Below are 24118 nucleotides of genomic sequence, written 5' to 3' on the forward strand. Positions count from 1 at the left end.
TTGAAAAGACTGTCTTTTCCCCATTGAATTGCCTTTGCATCTTTGTTGAAAATGAATTGGCTATATGTATATGAGTCTGTTTCCGGACTCTGTTTCATCGATCTGTGTTCTATCCTTACGCCATTTTCATACTGTCTTAATTACTGTAGTTTGATAGTAAGTCTTGAAGTTAGGCAGTAAGTTGTCCAACTTTATTCTTTTTCAAAATTGTTTTAATTCTTTTGCCTTTCCATGTAAATTTTAAAATCAGCTTGTCAATTTCTAAAAAGAAAATTCTGTGGTGATTTTAATTCTGTTTTTAGTAATTTTCACAAGATGAGTGTAGTGTACCTGCCCCCTTTTTTTTGCTGTCAGTAAAAATAGGTCATTTTCAGTATGATGCATTACAAGTACATCCATGAAGACTAATAGACACCAAACCATAGATTTATGTAGCTAATCTTGCTTTTTTTTGCTGCTGTGTCTTATGTTAAAGATATAAACACCGTATCAAGAGAGAGAAACTTTGAGGTTAAAGAGCTCAGATTATTTTATTTGTTAAGGAAAGGACTTTCTACCTACTTATATAATAACTGAAAGTGCAAAGATAATGTTAAGTTAGATGTGTGGTTTTGTGGTTTTTTTCTCTCCCATTTTTTAAAATTTTGTACGAAGTCTAAGAGGTACAAAGGGTTGTACGTTAATTTTCCCCTTAGAAATTGTGTCCTTAATAGAGTTAATTTCCAGTAAAAGGCCTATATTTGCTTATCTAAATAAAATGGGATATTCTTATTGTTACATTGAAATATTTATAGCTTACATCAGGAGGATATATACTTAGTAATTTTTCCTTTTGATAGCATGTATAGACTGGTCAGTATGATAGTGGCTAATCATATAAATGGCTAGTATACTGTTCCTCTTGTATTTTTCTTTCCAAACATGCCAGATTATAGAAATTCTTAATTTTTCTCTAAAAAGTTCATTCACCCCCTTTTCTACCTTTTTTGTTGCTTTGAGATTGTGAGTTAATGAGGACTATGTCAGTCTTGGAACCATGGCCATCGACCAGAACATATGGTCTTCCGGTTTCTTTTTTGTAGTCTGTTTTCTTGTAATTATTTGTTTATATCTCCTTAAGGCATCATGTGCCTAAGAAGTATTTCCTTGTTTTTCAGGTTCTAAATGGCTTCTAAGAAGTTGGGTGCAGATTTTCATGGTAAGTGGACTATTAGATATTGTAGTTTATGATTGATTAGAGAATTTGAAGTCACTTACTGTAGTTTAAGTAAGTGCCACTTAAAAGTCTCTTTAAATGAGCAGCTTGAGAAAAACCTGGACAACAGTGTAGCATAAACTTTCCAAAGTGTTCAAGTGATAGTAGAAAGACAGATCGGAAGTTGCCTCTGGATCACTGTTTCAAGGAATAAGAAAGGGCAGAACCAAGGGCAGAGGCAAGAGAGAAAATAGCAAAAATGAAAAATTTAAATTTATAATCTTATTTAAAAAGATAAGCTTTCTATTTTGAATCTTTGGAAACTCCTTTTTGTTTGGAGCAAAGATAAGTTAGACACCAGGTTATGTGTTCCAGCTAAACAATCCGGAGAGATTACAAATCTGAAGTTGTCTCACCGAGTCAGGACTTGTGTATTATAGTTTCCTCCACCTACTTACATTCATAACCAAAGTTTTAGTGTTTAAATGAAACTTCTCTGCCAGGGTAAAATTTGGGGAAAAATTTTTATCTTTCTTGCTTAGGTTTGTGTTAACAGGGCTTTTTGTATTTGCTGAGCTCCTAGTTGAATTTCAGTGGCCTCAGTTGAGATTCTGAACTGAAGAACCTTCTTTTTAGACATCGTTTAGTTTAAGGAATAGGTGGAGAATATGTAGTAGACCATCTTTCCTGGTGACTGAGAATGAAGTTGAGCCTGGCTTCATAGGGCTGAAGGTAAAAAGCCAGATAGCTAAGGCTCCTTATTCCTCCCTCTGTCCCTCAGGAAGCTAGATAGCCTTTCTTCACTGCTTTTCTTTGAGTGTCTACTCCATTTTTACTCTTCTGTTTATAGACTTGCTTTCTTGGCCTACCTAGCAGAGTGCACAGGGCCATTTGTCCACCACCTTAATGGTGCTGCTTGCCACTTGATCTTTCTGTTTAAGTGGCCAGCATCGTCTAGCTAGAGTTTTTGTGTCTTTTGATTTACATGGCCTAGTTTTTGAGCCTGGTTTAGTTCCTCCTCTTTTAGGTATTACCTGACTGGTCCATTGGTGGTGGGGGTTGGGGGTGGTTAGTGGGTGTGTATGTGTAATTTTTCTAGGGAAATTGGGATGTGAACAAGGAGGGTAGTAACTGTTGTAATGATAGATATTAAAATGTTTTTTTTCTGTTTAAATATTTGAGGTTTGCCAGGTCTTGTGAACCAAGGAATTCTCTGGGTGGTGTAAATGGCTAAGCACTTGACTGCTAGCCAGAGGTGGACAGTTTGAGCTCACCCAGAGGTACCTTGGAAGACAGGCCTGGTGATCTGATTCTTAAAGGTCACAGCCCTATGGAGCAGTTCTACTCTGTACACATGGGGTCTCCACGAGTCAGAATCGATTCGACATCAACAAAAACAATAGGCCTTGCACTATACCGTCTTATGACTGACATTTGATTTACTTTCAAGTTCATTCGTCTCGACTGCAGTTGAACTTCTTTGTATCCATAAATAATAGAATAGAAGATATAAACAGTTACTTCTTGAAGACATTTAAAAAGAGTATACTTACGTTGTTTAAACTGCATAGCCTTGGCTCAGTATAAATCAGGCCTTTCTTGAAGCCTTGTGCTTTATTCTTTAAGATGTCAGCCCTCTTTATAATTTTTAACTCATTTTCTCTTGTCTAAGAAAAAAATGTTATTTTCCGGAAGTGACTTTTAAAGTATTTTAAGAAATGTTTCAACAAACAAACAAATTAATCTTTTTTAATATCTAAAGGAATATCTGAAGATTCTATTTAGGAAAATATAGGTCTTTATAATAGAACTTGATAAAACTTCGGTTTTGAAGGCCGACCTGTCTCATTTATGTCTAGATAGCTAAATTCTAGAGAGGTTCATTTTGCCTTTCGTTTAATTTCTACTAAGAGATTGAAATACGTTTTCCGCTGAGTTGTGGGAAAAGGCATTTTATTTTAGATTGTTTCAAAAGTTGATCAGTAGTTGCTTTATAGTGTACTATAGAGAAGACTGTCATTCTCATGAGAGTGATGCACCTTTCCCCCTTCTGGCTGTTTTCAGTATTTTCTCTCTGTCTTTGGTTTTCAGCACTTTGACTGTGATGTGCCTTGATGTGGTTTTCTGTGTATTTATCTTGCTTGGAATTAGCTAAGTTTTTTGGATCTGTGGGTTGATGTCGTTTATAAATTTTGGAAAATTCTCAGCCATTTTCTCTTCTCATATTTCTTCCGATTTATTCTTCCTTCTCCATTTGCGACTTTAGTTATACATATATGTTAGACTGTTTGATATTATCCTAGAGACCTTATAATACTCTGTTCCTGGTTTTCTTAACTTTTTTTTTTTTTTCTGTTTATCAGTTTGGTTAATTTCTTTTCATCTATCTTTACGTTCTTTAATTTTTTGCTGTGTCTTGTCTTCTGATTGGCATAACCTGCCTTATGAGCCATCAAAAAATTTTCTGATACTCTTTATTTTTTATTTCTAGAATTTCCATTTGTCTCTTTTTTATATTTTCATCTCTGTACTGAAATTTCCCATCTGTTCACAAATATTCGCCTTTTCCATTAGATCCTTTAACATATTTATTGTACTTATTTTAAAGCATCCTTTCTGATAATTCCAGTATCTTGGCCATCTCTGGATTTGGATCTGATGACTAGTTCCTCCCTTTATTATGGATTTCATTTTCTTGCTTTATGTGTGTCTTAGAATTTTTGATTGAATGCCAGACCTTGTGTATTAGAAAGCTGACTTTGTAGGTTATCTGGTTTGCATTTGTTGTTAGGGTAGGGGTAACATTTTGTGTGACTTCACATCCTACAGCAGATATCTATATATTAGTATATACTTACAAATTTGCATGTGTTATCTGACTTATGGCTTTAAGGTATTAATACCCAATAATAATGAAATTTATAGTTTTTCCACTTAATTTTAAGTTTGATCTGCTCTATTCTTTTTCAAAAACCTTAATTTGAATCCTTTCAAAATAAAACCTAAATTAAGCATAATCCCGTTGCTACCGTCTATTAGAAATTTCTCCCCCAAACTAGAATTGTACCTTTTTCAGAAAAATAGGCAGATCACAGGATTATAAGCATGTGAGCAGTTTAGAAAGAAACAAAACATAAGGAAGCCTTCCCAGAATTCATCCTGAGTCATCACACATTCAGCCCAGTCTCTTCCACCGTGGTATAATGCAGACCCCGACTCCAACTGCCGTAGCCACAGTCATCAGAGATGTACTTACTTTCTTTTTCTGAATTGAACTTAGGAAAATGGGCTCAGACATTTTAGAAAGTTTTTCAGTAATAAGGATTGAAACTAAAAGATATTTGGGGTGAGCCAGAAAATTGTTAATCACAATGTTTAATTGATTGGGCCTTGTGGTGAATTGGGTTTTTATTGAATTTGTTTAAAAAATAAAATATAATTGTATTGAGAGACAAGAGAAATTCATCTTTACATAGGTGTTCTAATGTGTTGGGTAAAAATTGATAGCTCTAAGGCGGCAGTTCAAATCCACCAGCTACTCCTTGGAAGCCCGGTGGGGCAACTCTCGCCTGCCCTGTAGGGTCGCTATGAGTCAGAATTGACTCGATTGCAATGGGTTTTTGTTTTTAAGGCATAGTTGGCCACATTTGGGGGAAAAAAAAAATCCCCATAACTCTCACATCATCATTGTTAGTTGTACTGTGGCTGTCTATATCCATTATTGAAAAGGTTGGGGTTTTTTTGGTTCTCCTTCTTTGAATGATTTTTTTTGCCAGTAGTCACACAACTGTTTGCTCATTTCCTGTTAACTAAGTTTAAGGGACTAAGACCCAGAAAGGTTAAGAGATGTGCTGAATCACCGTGAGTTGGCTTTGTTAGTGAAAAGAAACCACTTTTTAAACTGCTAATGCCGGGAAACAGCAGTTGTTTAAAGGTGTTTTACCTCATCTTGTCTGTCCCTAAGCCAGGAGCTAGTTCCATTTCTAGACTATAAGTTGTTAGTATATACTACACTGTGTTGGTTTCCTAACTGAAAGGTAGGCAAGGAAACCAACTGGACAGCTTTTCTTGAGAGAGATTCTCATTTGGCTTAGGTATCTTTAGAATAGTATCTTTTTGTAAGTAGTTTTCCATCTCTGAACTCCCCACTCCAGTTTCTACAATGCACTTGCTTTTTAAGAGAATTTTAGTTAGTGTTAATGTAGATAGGTTTTCTTATTATATTTATATATCATATACATGTGTTAATGTTATTATTGATAGGATTTTTTCTGTGTATGTATTGTATAGTTAACCTACATATGAGTACGTTAAATTTTCTTAAACAAAAGATTTATTTTTGTGATTGTTAACTTCACTGTGAATGTTTCCAGTGATTTTTAGAAAATTCTAAAGTTTCACCTTTGTATCCAGTTAATTAGGACACTAGGAAAAGTTAGAGTCTAATGTTTAGTAACGTTTGAGCACCTATTTTCATGGAAAACAGTTAGATAAAAATGCTTTAAGAATAAAAAGAACTTTGCTTTTAATTTTTAAAATATATTTTATAACTGGCTGAGGGTTTTAGTTTTATGAGCAAGCTGTGATGGCATCTGGTACATTTTTGTGACTGTCCAGAACCTTAGAAATGTTCTTGCATCAGTACTAAATATTTTCATGGCTAGACTTGGCATTTTAGGTAAATAATTTTGAATTTTAATAAATATTATTTAAATGTGAGTTGGGATGGAGGTAAGAGTTGAATACATAAGAAGTATAAGGCCATGTGCTCATTATTTGTTCTTCATTCATGAAGCAAATACCATCTGCCAGACATTATGCTAGGCTTGGGGGATATAAATTTGAAACACTTATCTCCTGTTTAAAAAAAAAAAAAAAACCTGTTGCTGTCAAGTTGATTCCGACTCATAGTGACCCTATAGAACAGAGTAGAACTGCCCCGTGTAGTTTCCAAGGAGCTCCTGGCGGAGTCACTCAAAGTCTCATAGGAGTAGGAAACAAACCACTAACAATACAGAGTGGTAAGTCCTGAGATGGTAGTATGAACTGATTGTTCTCAGATTGAGAAGGTGGTGGTTCTTGACCTCATTCTTAAAGGACTAGAGATGAGTAAGGGTGGGGATGTGACAGACATTGCCAGATGAGAAAGCACGTGTAAAGGTGTGACCATAGTTGGAAAATTTCCTAGTTTGCTATTAATTATTAATAGTTATGTCCCAGAAAAGTTACTAAATTTAACTCAGTTGTGGCTGTATTTTGCTAGCTGAGTGAGAGATAGTTAAAATGTTTTAATTTTGTCTAGAAGTTAGAAGGAAAGAGACTTCTCTCAAGAGTGGGAGCAGTGGCCTTCTTTCTGCTGGAGGGTTTTAGGTGTATCAGAGCACTACACCTCAGGAAACTGGGAATGATAACAAAATTACAAATATATTCTGACCTTGATAAAAGCCTTAACATCTACAGAGTTTTAAAAGGGATAGAAGTTGTCTTCATGGAAGAGGTATAATTGTCTTATTCTGTGTCCATGGATACCCGAGAAAATACAATAAATGTGAGGCTAAGAAAGAAGTAAGCCTTACTTTACTAGCTGCTAATATTAAAAAAGAAAAATTTAGTTTATCAACTATGTTTCATTGTATGTAATAGTTCTGCCAATAGTTAGCCCTAGACTTGGTTCAGAAAAGTAGCCCTGGTCTACTTAAGAGTATACAGCTAATGAGAGTAATATACAAGAAGCACTTTTATTTTATCTGATTGCATAAGTGGATGAAGGATGTCCTGGTATTTCAGTATTAGTTAGGATAAGTCAAGAATCTTTAGGTGGTTAAAGCAGTTTGGTTGTGTATGGCTTTTGTCTTCTGATAATCCTGTTCAGTCTTGTTTGGTTTTCCCTTTTTTCATAAGCACATTGCTTCTTAAATATTTCTGCATTTGCTTCAGAATGTAGTGTTCTTTTTTTTTTAAATCTAGAATAATTGTATTAATTAAAAAATAATTCTTTCTAAAAGTAGAGAAATCCTAATCAAGGAGGTTGTGGGGAATCTACTGTCAGTCCATCAGTATTTATTAAAGGCCTAGTAGATGTGAGGTAGTGCTGTAAGCTTTGAGAATACGTCGTTGAACAAAATAAACTTAAGTACTTGACTGCAAGGAGCTTATATTCTATTAGGCAAGTTAGACAATAAGCGTAATAAAATGATACAGGTTAAAAGATCATAAATGCAACTTATGAAGGTCATAAAAACCAGAAAACCAAACCCACTGCTGTTGAGTCAATTCAGACTCATAACGACCCTGGAGGACAGAGCAGAACTGCCCCAGAGAGTTTCCAAGGCTGTAAATCTTTACCGAAGTAGACTGCCACATCGTTCTTCCTCGGAGCAGCTCGTGAGTTTGAACCACCCACTTTTTGATTAGCAGTTGAATGCTTTAAACACTGTACCACTGGGGCTTCTTTCAGGGTCATAAGTGGAGGAAAAATCGATGGCAGTTAAAGAGCACTGAGGTGAGTGTAGGTTAGTAATTTTAATTAGAGTGGTCAGGGTGAGCCTCACCGAAAAAGTGACACTTAAGCAAAGTCTCGAAAGTGAAGGAGTGAGTCATGTGAATTCCTGAAGGAGGAACATAGCAGATAGCAGAAGCAGCCAGTGTAAAATTTCTGAAATGGGAATGTGCCTGTTTGAAGAACAGAAAGGAGGGCATTGTGACTGAGTGCAGTGAGCCAGGAAGACGAGTACTAGGAGGGAAGAGCAGAAAGGTCATGGGTTAGGGGCTTGGTCTTTGGGCCACTGTGAGTACTTTGGCTTTTATATTAAGTGGAATTGAAAATAAACCCTAAGATCAAGTAGGGTCAGGAGAAGGTAAGCAATCAGAGAAGGAACTCTTGGTAATTTCTAGTTTTAGGATAGCATTAGTTAATATGTATCTATAAAACAAATAAATTCTTTGCTGATATTTTCTACTTTATTTTTGATTGTAGGGACTTTCAGTTACCTTGATGATGTTCCATTTAAGATAGGAGACAAATTCAAAACACCAGCTAAAGTTGGTCTACCTGTTGGCTTCTCCTTGCCTGATTGTTTGCAGGTTGTCAGAGAAATACAGGTAAGTGGTAATTTTTAATTAAAGTTTTGTGTACTAAAAATTAGAAGTAAGAATTTGATGTATAGTGAAATAGAAAACACTATCCTCATATCTCTTATTTGTATTTCTCATAGCTCCTATTACTGTCTGGCTCATGTTTTTATACACATACATACATACACATGTTCGTGTGTGTGTATATATACACACACACATAAGTACATACATACAGATATTGTGCAGTCTGTTAGGCTGTATATTCCTGGAGGTCTGTATCTTGCCCAAAACTAATCCCCATTGCCCACCTTAACTTGCTCTTTTCCCTTTTTCTGTTAATGTCCTCATTATCTTCTCAGTCATTCAAATTAGGTAATATCTTTCTCTCTGCCATGTCTCTCACCTTTGCCACTCCAGTTCACTACCTTATATTTCACCTGGGCTACTGCTTTCACCTGGCCCCCCTCCTTGGCAGCATTTCCCTTCTGTTTTTCATATTGTCTCCAGAATGATATTCCTAAGTTAAGGTTTAAATTGTCACGTCCCTGTTCAAAAACTTGCAGCGGTTCACCAGTCCTTATTGAATCAAGTCTAGACAAGGTATTAACAAAGCACCTTAGTGTGTCATCTCTGTGTTCCCCCCAAACCATTCTGTTAACATACCTTGTACATTACCTATCTGGACTTTTTCTCATGAGCTGTTTTCTCCACCTGGAATGCTCTTCTCTTTCTCACTGTACTAAAAGCTGTTTGCCTGTTACGATCTGTTTAATCTCCTAGATTGTGCTGAAATGCCACCTCCTCAATGACTTCTTTCTCAACCCTCTGATTGTTAAAGCTCGGTTATACATAAGTGTATAGAATTACTTCTTGAAAGCAGCACATAGCCGTGCCTTACATGACTCCTTTTCTTCCTTCAGTACACATTTATTAAATTCCTGCTTTTGGCAGGCTCTTGGTTGAGTGCTGAAGATAGAGGTAAATGCCATAATCCCTGTCCTCAAGGAGTTTACAGTTTAAAAAAAGTCATATAGAAAAACAGGAAAGTACAGTATCATTCGAACACTTCTTCCTGTGACTTAAGATATTTTTAAATACAGCTTTTTGTTTCCCTAATGACTAACGATGTTGAGTGTCTTACATATTTTTGAATACTGAATTGGTATTCCTTTCGTTTATAGGGATTTTAGTGGGTTAGAAGAGATATGAATTTACCTTATAAATATTTCCTTGTTCTGTTTGCCTGATAATCCTTTTACAAAAACAACAGATATTCATTAAACACCTGTCTTTGTACAGGATGCTGTTAGCAATAGGATTAATAAAACCCTCCATCTTGTTTCAGTGATCCTCATATCATTCACTGCTTTGTTGATTCATTCAGGAAACTTGTTTTGAATCACAAGTTGTTGTCCTTTTAGACTTTGCTGGGAATTTTCTATATATTTTATCAGATACCACTCACTAGAAATAACAAGAGAGGAAATCAAGGGTGTGAGCTTCATTCCTATGTGGGGCAGTTGAATTTTTTTGTACTGTAATTATACATAGCATCCTTAAACTTTGGTTGCCTGGGATCTCCATGGGGGATTGGCTGTGGTATTGCTGCTGTCCACTCCCTACCCAGAGAGCAGTTGTACCTAGAGCCTTAGACAGGTGGCTTAACACTTGCTGTAACATTGTCATATTTTCCCTTGGTGATAGTACAAATTCAATTTCTGAGCTCAAGTTCCAGCAAAGTAAGTAAGCCAGTAAAACATACATGGCTCTTAACACGTAGTATCTCAGAGCTTCCACTGAATGTGGTGGTGGGTGAGGGGTGGCTCTTAGTGTCATGATTTAGAGCACATTCTGGTGTCACTCATACATGGGCTGGAATTGCTGTCTAATAGCTATGTAATCTTGGACAGATTTCTTAAACCCTCCTGGTCTCCATTTCTACACCTGTAAAATGGGAACAGTTTGCTTTTAAGGTTGTTTTAAGGATTAAATAAAATAATGCATTTATAGTGCTTATGCAGTCTCCATAAATGTTAGATGCTACTGTCGTCTGTTTATTGTACTCTCAACATTCTTATTTTTCTAGTTTAATATTTCAGATTTGTTTTCCTGTATGTTTTTCTCTATGTTCCAAGTGTCCTACATTACTTTGGTAATTAGAAGACAAAAGCTCACTAAAGGTTTTATTTTAAAAGGAAAGAAATTTCTAATTCTTCTTGGGAGTAAAAGTTCAGAGGTCTGTATAATCAGCGGGAAGCTGATTACAGCCTTAGTTTTCAGTGGAGGAAACCAGTACAAAATTAGGTTTCTTCCAGAGTTAAAAGCAGCAGAGCTTTTTTGCCCAGTGCTTTTTTTTTTTTTTACCGTTATGCGGTAGAAAGAAAGCACAGTGATCCGTCCTGGGGCACAGCAGCTGGCCCAGGATTTAAGTGAATTTCTCGACGTGTGCATTTCTAGGCCTCTCTTGTTGGAAGCCTAGCTTATTTGAAGCTGAAAGGCATGAAGATGACCAGAGGCACTTTATTATGTTTCTTCCACTCTAAAACACTTGTCTCAGCATGATGACCTCTTTCCTCACCTCTTTCTTTTTTTACCTTAATGTGTCTCCAACCCTGGACTTGCACACAGCCATTGTTTAGCTCTGGTGTTTAAGAGTGAACACCAAGGGTTTTGTTTTCTCCTGGCCTAGGTGAATTTTGCTTTATATAATAGGTGTGTTTCTTTTACGTATGCAAGTGAAGTTTTTAATTGAACTATACTTTAAGGCACTATTAAGGAACCATGAAGCAAATCCTTGCGTAATTTGCTCTGTACAATTTCAATTTGAATATATCTGGATTTTTTAATAAGCATATTTCCTGCATTTTGAAGTACAACCTGTTTATTATGATCTAATAACATGTGGTTTAAGAGCATAGACTTTGTAGTCATACCACCTGGGTTCAAATCCAGACTCTACCATTTACCAACTTTGTGACCTTGGACAAGTTACTTATCCCTTCTCATCTATGAAGTAGGACAAAAATAGTACCTACCTTAAGGTGTTGCTGAGAAAATCTAGAAAGTTAATACATGAAAAGTGCTTAGAAGCATGCCTGGCACATTTAAATGCTTCGTAAGCGTTAGCTGCTGTCGTTACTGCCGAGTAAGTCATCTACTTAAGGCACTGTGCTAGATAATAGAGACCTAAGGAGGGTCTGCAGCCCAGTTGCTGCCCACAAGACACTTTTGATATGGCTGGGAAAGTGTTTAGAGAAAGATTAGACTACGTATGATCACATGTGCTTGGTATCAAGTGATTGAAAGAGATAGATGCTTGTAAGAGTTCAGAGGAAGGACTGGGGCCATCAGGAAGGCTTCACAGAGGAGGTGGCTGAGCTCTGCTTGATGAGCATTCTAGGAGGGAAGATGCCCTGAGGAGAGAGAAATAAGAGAAGTGACAGGGTACATTTGGCCTGGTATGTAGAATAAGACGCGGTGGGAGCTTTTTCTAGTTCATTTCTAGAGGTAATCTAGGAGTGTAATTTGATTAAATAAGGGAATTGGAAACTTTAGTCTTCCTGTATGGGGGTCATCCCACACGTCTTAAATGCTGTCTTGCCCAGTTTTCCCCTTGTGTAAAAGTGGATGAAGAGAATATGAATGGGGTGGGGGAAGGGTGCTCACCTTGGTTCCTACCTCCTTTCTCTGCTATCTCTTTGCAGTATGACTTCTCCTTGGAAAAGAAAACCATCGAGTGGGCTGAAGATACTAAGAAAATCCAAGCAGCCCAGCGGGAAGCTGAGCGCAAAGCTGAGGAAACAGAAGCTAAAGTGAATTCTAAGAGTGGCCCAGAGGGTGATAGCAAAATGAGCTTCTCCAAGACTCACAGTACAGCCACAATGCCACCTCCCATTAACCCCATCCTTGCCAGCTTACAGCACAACAGCATCCTCACCCCAACTCGAGTCAGCAGCAGTGCCACGAAACAGAAAGTTCTCAGCCCACCTCACACAAAGGCAGATTTCAATCCTGCTGACTTTGAGTGTGAAGAGGATCCATTTGATAATCTGGAGTTAAAAACTATTGATGAGAAAGAAGAGCTGAGAAACATTCTGGTAGGAACCACTGGACCTATTATGGCTCAGATATTGGATAGTAACTTGCCCAGAGGAGGCTCTGGGTCTGTGTTACAGGATGAGGAGGAGGTCCTGGCATCCTTAGAGCGGGCGACCCTAGATTTCAAGCCTCTTCACAAACCTAATGGCTTTATAACCTTACCACAGTTGGGCAACTGTGAAAAGATGTCACTGTCTTCCAAAGTGTCCCTTCCCCCCATCCCTGCAGTAAGCAATATTAAATCCCTATCTTTCCCCAAACTTGACTCTGATGACAGCACTCAGAAGACAGCCAAGCTGGTGAGCACTTTCCATAGCACATCCTGCCTCCGCAATGGCACGTTCCGGAATTCCTTAAAGCCTTCCACCCAGAGCAGTGCCAGTGAGCTCAATGGGCATCATACTCTTGGGCTTTCAGCTTTGAACTTGGACAGTGGCACAGAGGTGCCAACCCTGTCCCCTTCTTCCCAGATGCCTTCCCTTTCTGTGTTGTCTGTGTGCACGGAAGAATCATCACCTCCAAATACAGGTCCCACGGTAAGCCTTTTAAATCGCCCCTAAATTAGACCCCCAAAGAATTCTAAATTCTACCTAGCAGCTGCCACTGTCATATTCTTTTCAAGGCTTAGGACATGACCAGATTGACCTTGTTTTGTGTAAGTATATACAGTTCTGGTCATTTTTCTGAGGACAAGGGTGATGTGCTTTGACCCTAGCCCGTATCATTTTGGTCTTTTCCTTTTGCAGAGATAATGTATATTATGTGAATGATGTTTTCCTGGCTAATTACTTTGCTCTTTCCTGTGCTGCCATGTCTTGTGTTTGTTTTTATTGGCTTTCTTTCTTTGTACTTTTTTGCTTTTTCCTATGACCTTTCTTCATTTTTTAGCTTGTTTGATACTCCTCATTATATCCTCTCCCTGCCCCTTTACCACCTTATTCTGGTCTGAAGTATGGTTCTTTTGTGTACCATGGTTCATCTAGTTTGGGGTTGTTTCCTCAGATGGGGTAGTGCCTTGGGAACTGGGAAATAATTTGTATTGGAAATCCGATCACAAGGTAGAAATTTGTTTTTAATCCTGCAGTTTGATCTTGAAGGGTTTGCTCACTGCCAGGATTTGTGCAGTTTTCTCCAAAGGAAGGGAGAGGGTAAGATGGTACTTGGGAACTCAGATTTACTATAGAAGGATGGGTTGATACAAAAGTTGCAACTTGTATCATCCTGAAAAAAATCTCATCTTGTTAAAAAAAAAAAATTGCAGATACAGCAGGGTCCCTCACCTTAGCTCTTGAGGTTATTTTAGCAGCACAGAACAACACATTAATACCTTCTAGAGTAGAAATCATAGACTTGATGGATTGCAGTGCAGTGAATCACTTAGTGTGTTCCTTCTATCCACAGTCTTTGTAACCCCTATTGAATGGATGGGACTAAGCAAATGAGGTGCTTGTGACCCACCAAGGGGATTGGATAGCTTGCTAATAATGTAAATAAGATGCATGACACCCTTTTTGGGGGTGGGACCATGCAAATAAGGTGTATGGAACTCTAATGAGGGGATTAGTCAGCTTTGCCATCCTGCTAGGCTTACAATGAGTCATCCCAGGGATGGGAAGGGAAGATATCACCAATGCCAAGAAAGAAGAGCCAGAAGTGGTGTGTGTCCTTTGGATCTGGAATCCCTGCACTGAGAACCTCCTAGATCCAGGAGACAGTGAGAGACAGCAGTGCGAGACAGCTGCAGTGAGGCTTGCCGATCCACGGAGCTAAGATATGTATCACTTGCCCAAGAAAGCCCCCGGCAGGGCCCGACAGCAGAAGGCTCACAGCAGGGCTTGGTGGTAGCAAAGCCCCAAAAAGGCCCAGTGGCAGAAGGCCTCCAGTAAGGCCTGGCAGCAGAGAACAAGACGCTGTCCTGATTGAGGAAATGCATCCTGAGTTATTGTTCCAATTACTTTGAAGTTGATCCCAATTCCAGTTTGTATCGTGTTACTTCCCTAATAAGCCACTTAACTGTAAGTACAGTTCATGAGTTCTGTGAGGCGTTGCAGCAGAGGGAGAGTACTGAGGGGAGGGGAGTAGTTGATGTTAGAGATGATGGAGTGGTATATCAGTTTGGAGAAGCTAGACATTTGGGACATCTTTAACCTCTGCCTCATAGGAACCAGCCTTGTGCTGGGCCTTATAAAAGAAATTACTCATTTAAGGACCTTTTGCTACACCAGCTCACAGATTTTTTTAAAATGACAAAGTATATCAAAAGACTGTTATGAACAGAAGGGAGCCTAATTGTACTGGTGGAATATCTATCACAGACCATCACAAGCATACTGTTAGCTGGTGGGAAGATGAAGCCTTGGCCTGCCTTCCAACAAGTGCAAGGACTCAGCAAAACAAGCTTGGTAAATGATTGTCTCTGCGTGTACCCTTCCAGTGTCAGCTTACTGCTGCTTGTAGATTTTCCATGGACTTTGGCCCAGGTAAACTCAATAGAGTGCAGAAGACTAGTATTCTCTCCTAGGAGTGGGCTTGATCCTACTTTTTCCTGCTCAGTTGTGGTCAGCAGTAGACTCTTCATCCAGACTCATTGTATGCTTTGGAGAAACTAAAAGATATAACTTGGAAAAGATTGGGGAGTCTCAGTCAAACCCCCCGTCTTAGTTATCTAGCGCTGCTGTAACAGAAATACTACAAGTGGATGGCTATAACAAATGGAAATTTATTCTCTAACAGTCTAGGAGGCTAGAAGTCCGAATTCAGGGAACCAGCTCCTAGGGAAGGCTTTCTCTCTTTCTATGTTCTGGAGGAAGGTCCTTGTCATCAATATTCTCCTGGTCTAGGAGCTTCTCAGCACAGGGTTCCCAGGTCCAGAGGATGCACTCCACTCCTGACACTTCTTTTTTGGTGACATGAGGTCCCTCTCCTCTCTGTCCAATTCTTTCTTTTATATCTCAAAAGAGATTGAAGATACAACCTAATCCTGTAGATTGAATCTTGAGTCATAACATAACTGCGTCTAATCCTGCCGCATTAACATCATAGAGGTTAGGATTTACAACACACAGGATAATCACATCAGATCACAAAATGAAGGACATCCACACAATACTGGGAATCATGGCCTAGCCGGGTTGACACACATTTTTGGGGATGCAGTTCACTCCATAACACGTCCACCCCCATTTAAAGTTAAATTAGCCATTTAGAGACCAAAAGCCAATTCCAAGAGCCAAGGTCTTTCTCAAACTAAAACACTTGTCCTTCTTTAAACCACTTGACAATGATGTTTCTTTCTGGCCTATCCATCTCAAGGTGGGAAGGGGCTTGCTTCTTGTTGGCTTTGGAACTTGCTGCTTTCGACAGGAGGATATAAACAGAGCTGGAGTTCTGGTGTTCTTCTAAAGAAGTCATGACCAGCCCCCAGGGAGCAAACCATGGTTCCCATCACAAGTGGTTTCCTGATCCTTTATCTTAGTGTGAGTCTTTGAGGCCCACAATGAGAAAGAACCTTTCCAGTTAGAAGCCCTCTTAGCAGAATAGTGACTTGAGGCAGGGGTGGTGGTGGTGGTGATGGTCATGTAGGCTGTGTTGCCCTCACATCAGAACTTCAGGGAAGCGTTCATAGAATTTGGTTCTTCTTGGCTATTTTAAGCCTAGTGTTTAAGACTCATTTTTCAGATTTTGATTTTATGTTTTACATCTCTATAACCTTAGAAGATGAGAAATCCATGGGATCATCTTGAGAAGAACAATTTTGTAATGTGCCCTTATTCTGAGTCCAGCACAGAACTCTCTGACCTTGCCAGCTTCTTTTCCCACTGCCTCTCTGCTCTTTAGGGGCCTCACTCCGCTCATGGGTTAGGCTAATTCTGCTATTGGGTTCTCTTTTTCCAGGTGTGGATAGTTTCCTTACTCTTTCATAGTTACTTCAGGAAAACCTTTCTGCCTTTTCTCTTATGCTCCTGAGTTCTCAATTTACTAATTGTGGCTAATACGCATAAGAGTGTAGTGCCAGTTTGTCTTTAAAATTATATTTTAAATAATTTTTGACATACAGAATCTTAGTTTTTTTAGGCATTTAAATCTGTTGATGATTTCTCATTCCATTGCTTTAATACTTATAAAGTCCTTCCCCAACTCTGTATTTAAAAAAATAATACAAGCACATTTTTACAAACAAATAGCTTTTAAAAGACTTCCATTGAAAAACAGCAGCTTCCTGCTTCACTTCTCCCCATTCTCCGGTGTTGCTTCCAATAGACAAAAAAAACCCACTGCCGTTGAGTCGATTCCGACTCATAGCGACCCTATAGGACAGAGTAGAACTGCCCCATAGGGTTTCCAAGGAGCACCTGGCGGATTTGTACTGCAGCCACTTGGTTAGCAGCTGTAGCACTTAACCACTATGCCACCAGGGTTTCCTCCCATAGACAGGCACCTTTAAAAAAAAAAAAATTGTGGTGTTTTTTTTTGTTGTTGTAAAAATACAGATAACACAGTATTTGCCAATTCAACATTTTTCACACTTACAATTCAGTGACACTGATTACATCAGTCATGTGTGCAACCATCACCAATCACTTGTCAAATTTTATATCACCATAAACAGAAACTCAATGCTTCCTTTTATATTTTATAAAACTCAGTGCTTCCTTTTGTGTTTTTTAAAATGTAAAACAGAGAAACCACAACAAAAAAGTATAGCTTAATGAATATAGAGAGGCCAGCCTTGTACTGCCACCCAAATTAATAGAGCTTTGTCAGCCACCCTAGATATCCCCCAATCATGAACCCCTTTCTCTCCCCAAAAGTATTCATATCCTGACTTTTCTAGTAATTTAATTCCTTGTATTTATGTTTTATCATCCATGAGTGCATCTCTAGACATATATTTTAATCTTTTTTAAAATCTGTATTTTAAGCCCTTTTTTCTATAATTTCTTCCTCAGGTTATCTGTTGAAGAATTTGATCTCTTGACCTATAGATTTTCCTGTAGCCTGGATTTTGCTGATTGTATCCTCATGATGCAGTTTAACATGGTCCTCTGCCCTCTACAAACCCGTTTCCATCGATAAGCTAAATTGCAGAATGCCAGAGGCTTGATCCACTATAGGTGGGGTTGTGGTTTTTCCTCTGAAGAGAAATAATGCTTGTCGTTTCTCTTCTTTGTGATGTTAGCAGTTGTTCACTGGCAGTTGCAAAATGGTGGTATTCTATCATTTCGTTTTCATTTGTTAACTGGACTGCATTCTCCTCACCTACCGTTTGGTTACTCTGGTACACATAGGACAGATAATGCTTCTAGTCAGGCATTTTTCAATTCTTTAAGCTGGTGGTGACACCCACTGCAGTAAGTCATGGTGTCACTAGCCCCCACTCTTGGGCTGGGCCTGCCAGCAGAAACATTCCCAGCCCCCCCCAGCACAGCCCCACTCCACCCCTGCTCAGGGCCAAGCTCTGTACTGCACAGCCCCTGGAAGTTCCCGACCCCACCTCCATGGCTGCCTGCAGCTCCCCTCCTCTCCCATTGGCCTAGGCGGAGACCCTCCTCTCTGCCTAGTGAGGGGCATAGTCCACCTGCCTGCTTTCTGACTGGTGGATGATGGGAGTGGGTGGGGGATGGTGACAAGTTTTCTCACTGGGTAACACCCACCCTAGTGATGCCACTGCTTTGGCGACTCCTTCCCTGGAGGCCCTAGCCCGTCCATGCCCCAGGGACCCTGGGGTCATTTTGGTGTCACCCCCTCTGACAGTGTCAGGAGGTGCAGCCCGATCCCTGTAGTGATGCTACTGCTTTAAGCTGTTTCTGCCGAGATTTCTTTCTGTATTTATAAATAGAACGCTATATTGCTTTTTCTAAATTTATCAATTTTAGAGTTTCATAATTTCTGTTGAGGATTTAGCTCTTACAGAAGCCCCTCTCTCACCTCCTTCCCTTATCCTCCATAACATTTATATCACAATTAATGTCATTCATGTCGTCATGAACCTCTTTAAATAGTGTTGAAAAGCAAAGATGTCACTTTGAGGACTAAGGTGAGCCTGACTCAAGCTATGGTATTTTCAGTCACCTCAAATGCATGTGAAAGCTGGACAGTGAATAAGGAAGACTGAAGAAGAATTGATGCTTTTGAATTATGGTGTTGGTGAAGAATATTGAATATACCACGGACTACTAGAATAACAAACAAATCTGTCTTGGAAGAAGTACAGCCAGAGTGCTCCTTGGAATCGGGGATGGTGAGACTTCGTCTCATGTACTTTGGACATGTTATCAGGAGGGACCAGTCCCTAGAGAAGGACATCATGCTTGGTACGGTAGAGGGTCAGCGAGAAAGAGGAAGACCCTCAGTGAGATGGATTGACAAATCGGCTGCAATAGTTGCTCAAACATAGCAACAATTGTGAGAATGGCACAGGACCAGGCAGTGTTTCGTTCTGTTGTACACAGGATCGCTGTAAATCGGAAATGACTCTCTGGCACCTAGCAACAAACAACAAAACATTTATGATTGGATAAATATTGTCGACTTCAGACAGTATATTTTGATTACTTTTTTCTTTGCAGCTTTTTGTTTCTTGTAGTTAAAACTGTCCCATTTTTAAAAATTTGCTTCGTTTCTCTGTAACTATTGCTCATTTTGTCCAGATGCTTCAAGAGTTCAATTAAAGGCTTAATGATATTTCCCCAAACATTCAAACACATCAGTTAACCTGTCAGTTTTTAAGTCCTTGCATAGCTAAAAATGCCTTAATTTTACCCTCATGCTTTAATAATAGTTTGGCTGGATATAGGTATTGCTCCTTTTTTTTTTTTTTTTTGATTGTGATAAATATATATGTAGCAAAACATTTGGCATTTCAGTTTTCCACGTACACAATTCAGTGACATTAACTTAATCATGTTGTTCAACCATCACCATTATCCATTTCCACATTTTTTCATCAGCCTTAACAGAATCTCAGTGAGTGTTGCTCTTTTTATTTTACTTTCCTTTTTTACTGAGGTACACTGACTCCTCACTTGTTGATATGGTTAGGTTCTAAAGACCAGGTCATTATGCGATAAAGGAGGATGACTACAGCTCCTCAATTTACATTATTACATAATCCCCAAATGACATCGTTACATAACTGTCGAACCACTGAGAATCATGGCCCAGCCAAGTTGACATGTAACCTTAACCATCACAGCCAGTGTTAAGTCTCGCCTCACACCTCAGCATTTGTTCATGCCAAATGTTCATTGTTAATGAGCAAAATAGTCGGATAGTAAATTTTTTACTAGTGGTGTAAATGCAAAATGTTGGATAATGAGATAGTTGATAAATGAGGAGTAGGTGTATAAGTTCCATTGATTTATAGCATTCCAGTGCCATTCTGATTTCAGATTTGTTCCTTCCCTCTCTGCTTCCCTGCCCCTATCCCTGGAAACTTCTGGGATCTTTTTTTCATTTTTGAATATTTTTAATTTACCAATAATGTGCCTTGTTCATTGATTTTGCTTGCCCCTGGCAGATCTTTTAAAACTGAGGCTAAACTCAGTTTAGAACTTCTGGGAATTTTTTTGTATTTCTTTGATAATTATCTCTGTTTTTCTATTTTTCTGAAACGCCTATACGCTGGATGTCGGACCTTCTTGACCGATGCTCTAATTTTCTATCCCCTATCACTTTTTTTTTTTTATCACTTAGTCATTTTTTTTTTTTTAATTGTGTTTTAGGTGAAACTTTACAGAGCAAATGTTTCTCATTCAACAATTTATTTACAAATTGTTTTGTGACATTGGTTGCAATTCCTGTGATGTGTCAACAGTCTCCCCTTCCACACCCCAATTCCCCACTTCTGTCCATTTTTCCTGTCCCTTCCTGCCTTCTCATCATTGCTTTTGGGCAGGTATTGCCCTTTTGGTCTTGTATATATGATTGAACTAAGAAGCACATTCCTCGTGTGTGTTATTATTTTATAGACTGTCTAATCTTTGGCCGAAGGGTGAACTTCGGGAGTGGCTTCAGTTCTGAGCTAAAAGGGTTTCTGGGGGCCATAGTATCGGGGGTTCTTCCAGTCTCTGTCAGACCGGTAAGTCTGGTCTTTTTTCATAAATTTGAATTTTGTTCTACATTTTTCTCCTGCTGTGTTTGGGACTCTCTATTGTGATCCCTGTCAGAGCAGTCGGTGGTGGTAGCCATCTATTTATTCTGGGCTCAGGCTTGTGGAGGCTGTGGTACTTGTGGTGCATTAGTCCTTTGGACTGTTATTTCCCCTATGTCTTTGGTTTTCTTCATTCTCCTTTGCTCTGAATGGAATGGGACCAGTGGATGTATCTTAGACAGCCACTTGCAAGCTTTTGAGACCTCAGACGCTACTCACCAAAGTGGAATATAGAACATTTACTTTATGAACTTGGTTATGCCAATTGACATAGATGACCCCAAGACCATGGTCCCCAACCCTCAGCCCCAGTAACTCAGTTCCTCATGGTGTTTTGATGTGTCTATGAAGCTTCTATAACTTTGCCTTGGTTAAGTTAATGCTCACTTCCCCTATGTTGTGCACTGCCTTTCCCTTCACCAAAGTTAACACTTATCTACTATCTAGTTAATGATTTCCCCGCCCCACCCCTCCCCTCCCTTGTTACCATCAGAGATTGTTTCTTTCTGTGTAAACCTTTTCTTGAGTTTTTTTAATAGCAGTCTCATACAGTATTTGTCCTTTTGTGGTTGACTTATTTCACTCAGCATAATGCCCTCCAGCTTCATCCATGCTGTGAAATATTTTGCGGATTCATCATTGTTCTTTATCATTCCGTAGTATTCCTTTGTGTGTATGTACCACAATTTGTTTATCCATTCCTCTGTTGATGGGCACTTAGGTTGTTTCCATCTTTTTGCTATTGTGAATAATGCTGCAATGGATATGGGCGTGCATATGTCTATTCTTGTGACAGCTCTTGTTTCCCTAGGATATATTTCTAGGATCACTTAGTCTGTTTTCCTTTCTAGAATATATCCTTGACTATGACAACCTTTTTATTTTTATAAATCTTACAACTTTTAAATAAAAGTTTTACTTTGTTATATTTTAAATTTCTAAGTGCTTTGCTTATCTCCTGTTCTGGCTTGGTATCTTTCTTCTTGGTGGCTTTGGCTTTCTATTCACATTGAAGAGTGAGGCACTAAAAAGCCAATCAGAAGGGTTGTGTGTGTTTTGGGGATGTGCTTGCTAATCTTTAAAAAAAAAAATCTTTAGGTCTCACTATAGTTGGAGGCTAGTTGGCTTTTTTTCAGGGGAACCTCTCAAAATGCCAGCATGTAAAGGTCTTGGGAGCTATTCATTTTCTCCAGACAATTCTGCTTGAAGCCCGAGAAAGTTGGGGAACACTTGTGTAGATTTTATTTAATCCCCAATTTTGAATCTTGCGCTTCTCCCCGACCTACACTATGGCTGGTGTCCTCAGTCTTTTTTGGTCTCTGGTTTACATTATCTGGAGATTAAACCTGTCTCCTGCAGAGGGTAGGGGTAGGGTGGGGAAAGTATTACCTGAGTGTCTTACTGACTTTTGTGCCAATGCCTTATCCCAAGGGTACCTGGTGTTTCTAAATGCTGAACCCCTCTCATGTTCGGAGGGGCTGGTGAACTGACTTTCTAGTTTCCCACTTTCTTTATAACTTCATTGCATTTGACAATCACCATCCCTCCATTAGCTTTCCATGTTCTAAAAATTCATTGAAATATATTGTCCATGCCTCTTTTTTTTTTTTTTTTGACCTTAAAGGTTAATACAGTTTTAATTTATTATCATTTTAGTGGGCTTTTGGGAGGGAGAGACGATAAACGTATTTTGTCAATTTGCTGTATTAAGATTCCCTCTTTGAAAGTCCTAATAGATCTCCATTCAGCCACTGTTGATCAGGGTCCACTAAGTGCCAAGCCCAAAGGCAGGCCCCAGGGATTTAAAATTGCATGTGAATATAGTACCTTAACCTCTAAAAAATGGAAAAATACAAATAAACCCATTGCCATCAACTCTATAGGACAGAGGAGAACTGCCCCTGGGGTTTCCTAGGAGCCGCTGGTGGATTCAAACTGCCAACCTTTTGGTTAGTAGCCGAGCTTTTACCCACTGCGCCACCAAGGCTCCCCCTGCCTCTAGGAGCTCATGTTAATATAGTGAGATGTGATCAGTAATGTGCCAGCAGTATGACCACAGGTGAAGGTGGGAATGTACCTGCCGTGAACATGCCTGCATGTGCATGTGTGTTTGTGTATAGTAGCAGTGAAAGGAGGCATTTGAGAAGACTTAGAGAAGAGCTGTCTTGATTAGATAGGCCTTAAACCCAGAGTAGATTTGATTAGATAGGCCTTAAACCCTGAATAGATACAGTGAGTTTTTGTTTATGGTGATGGGGAATTTGGCAGTGATTATAGGTGATGGTTGTACAACATGATTAATGTAATTGATATCACTAAATTGGACACTCAAAAAATGTTGAATTGCAAATGTCACATTATATAAAAAAGACTTTTTAAACTATAAGAGTATATATAATGTGACTATTATATATACTCTTATAATTTAAAAAGTAAATTAATTAAAAAGGGCTTCCACCTACTGAAGCCCAAGAAGTCTTGAGAAGCTTTGAAACATCAATATTTATGTCCTGTCACAAACTTTTCCTCAAATACTAATACTCAGTTTGGAAAAATATCTTATTTTCCTGGTTTCTAATATGTTTTTTCATCATAAATATACAGCATTTTAGTCATTGAGTATGAAAATCCCTTTTAATGCTGGGGTCACCTCCCCTCTGCCCCCCAGGAATTAAATTTTATCATCCGGATATCAGAAAAATACTCCAATGACAAAGTGCTTCCATGTATGCAGTAAATGGTTTTTTAAAAGCTATCCTTATTAATCATAAAAGCATTACAGACATTTAAAAATAATACCCTGGTTTGGAAACCCTAGTGGTGTGGTGGTGAAGAGCTACGGCCGCTAACCAAAAGGTCCGCAGTTCAAATCCATCAGGTGCTCCTTGGAAACCATGTGGGGCTGTTCTACTCTGTTCTATAGGGAATCGACTTGACAGTAGTGGGTTCAGCAGGTACCCTGGATTAAAGAGCTTTGGTGTGAGTGACCTGAGAACCTAAACGCTATTGTGTCATAAGTTTTTGAGGAATCCTTTTGGGGTCTGTCTGATTAGTCCAGTGCCTGTTTGATTCATAAAATACGTGAAGATAACATTTTGTTTTGTTTGTCCCCGTGTAAGGAGAGGATCATCGGGCCTAACATTTAAAATTCCATGCATATACAATTATATGTCCTAGTTTTCCACTTAATATAAACGCTTTCTAAATGCCATTTAAAATGACTACCTAACAGTCATATGGATAATAGACTCATTATTTACTTACCTGATACCCTGTGTTGGATATTTAGTTGTCCTGAATATTTATTATAAATGATAGTGAGATGACTCCTCTTACGCATAAATATGGGTTTGCATTCCTATTTCCTAGAAAGAATAATTATTTCCTAGAAGAAATAATTTCATAGACATATCTGAATATTTTTCAGACTTTGCATAGGCCAGATGTACCTAGAGTATCAAATAACATTTCCACCAGCAGAGTATGTGAGAGTACCTGTACATATTTTTAAAATACATGTTATTTTATTGCATTTTTTAACCTGTGTAACTTTTTACAAGTGTATGCACGTGCACACCCCACCAGGCAGTCATGAG

General features: G+C 38.8%; 1 protein-coding gene across 2 annotated transcripts in view; it reads left to right on the forward strand.

Annotated features, from left to right (window-relative positions):
• UBAP1 (ubiquitin associated protein 1) overlaps positions 1-24118 on the forward strand; it is an 86885-nt gene that overhangs the window by 57731 nt on the left and 5036 nt on the right. For both annotated transcript variants that reach the window (XM_049897057.1, XM_049897058.1), the window contains exons 2-4: positions 1158-1198; positions 8172-8296; positions 11977-12906. In XM_049897057.1, coding sequence (XP_049753014.1) covers positions 1165-1198; positions 8172-8296; positions 11977-12906 — 1089 coding nt within the window. In that variant the 5' untranslated portion in view covers positions 1158-1164. The remainder of the gene's footprint in view (positions 1-1157; positions 1199-8171; positions 8297-11976; positions 12907-24118) is intronic.

This window comes from Elephas maximus, chromosome 9 (assembly GCF_024166365.1).
Source record: "Elephas maximus indicus isolate mEleMax1 chromosome 9, mEleMax1 primary haplotype, whole genome shotgun sequence".
Taxonomy (NCBI): Eukaryota; Metazoa; Chordata; class Mammalia; order Proboscidea; family Elephantidae; genus Elephas; species Elephas maximus.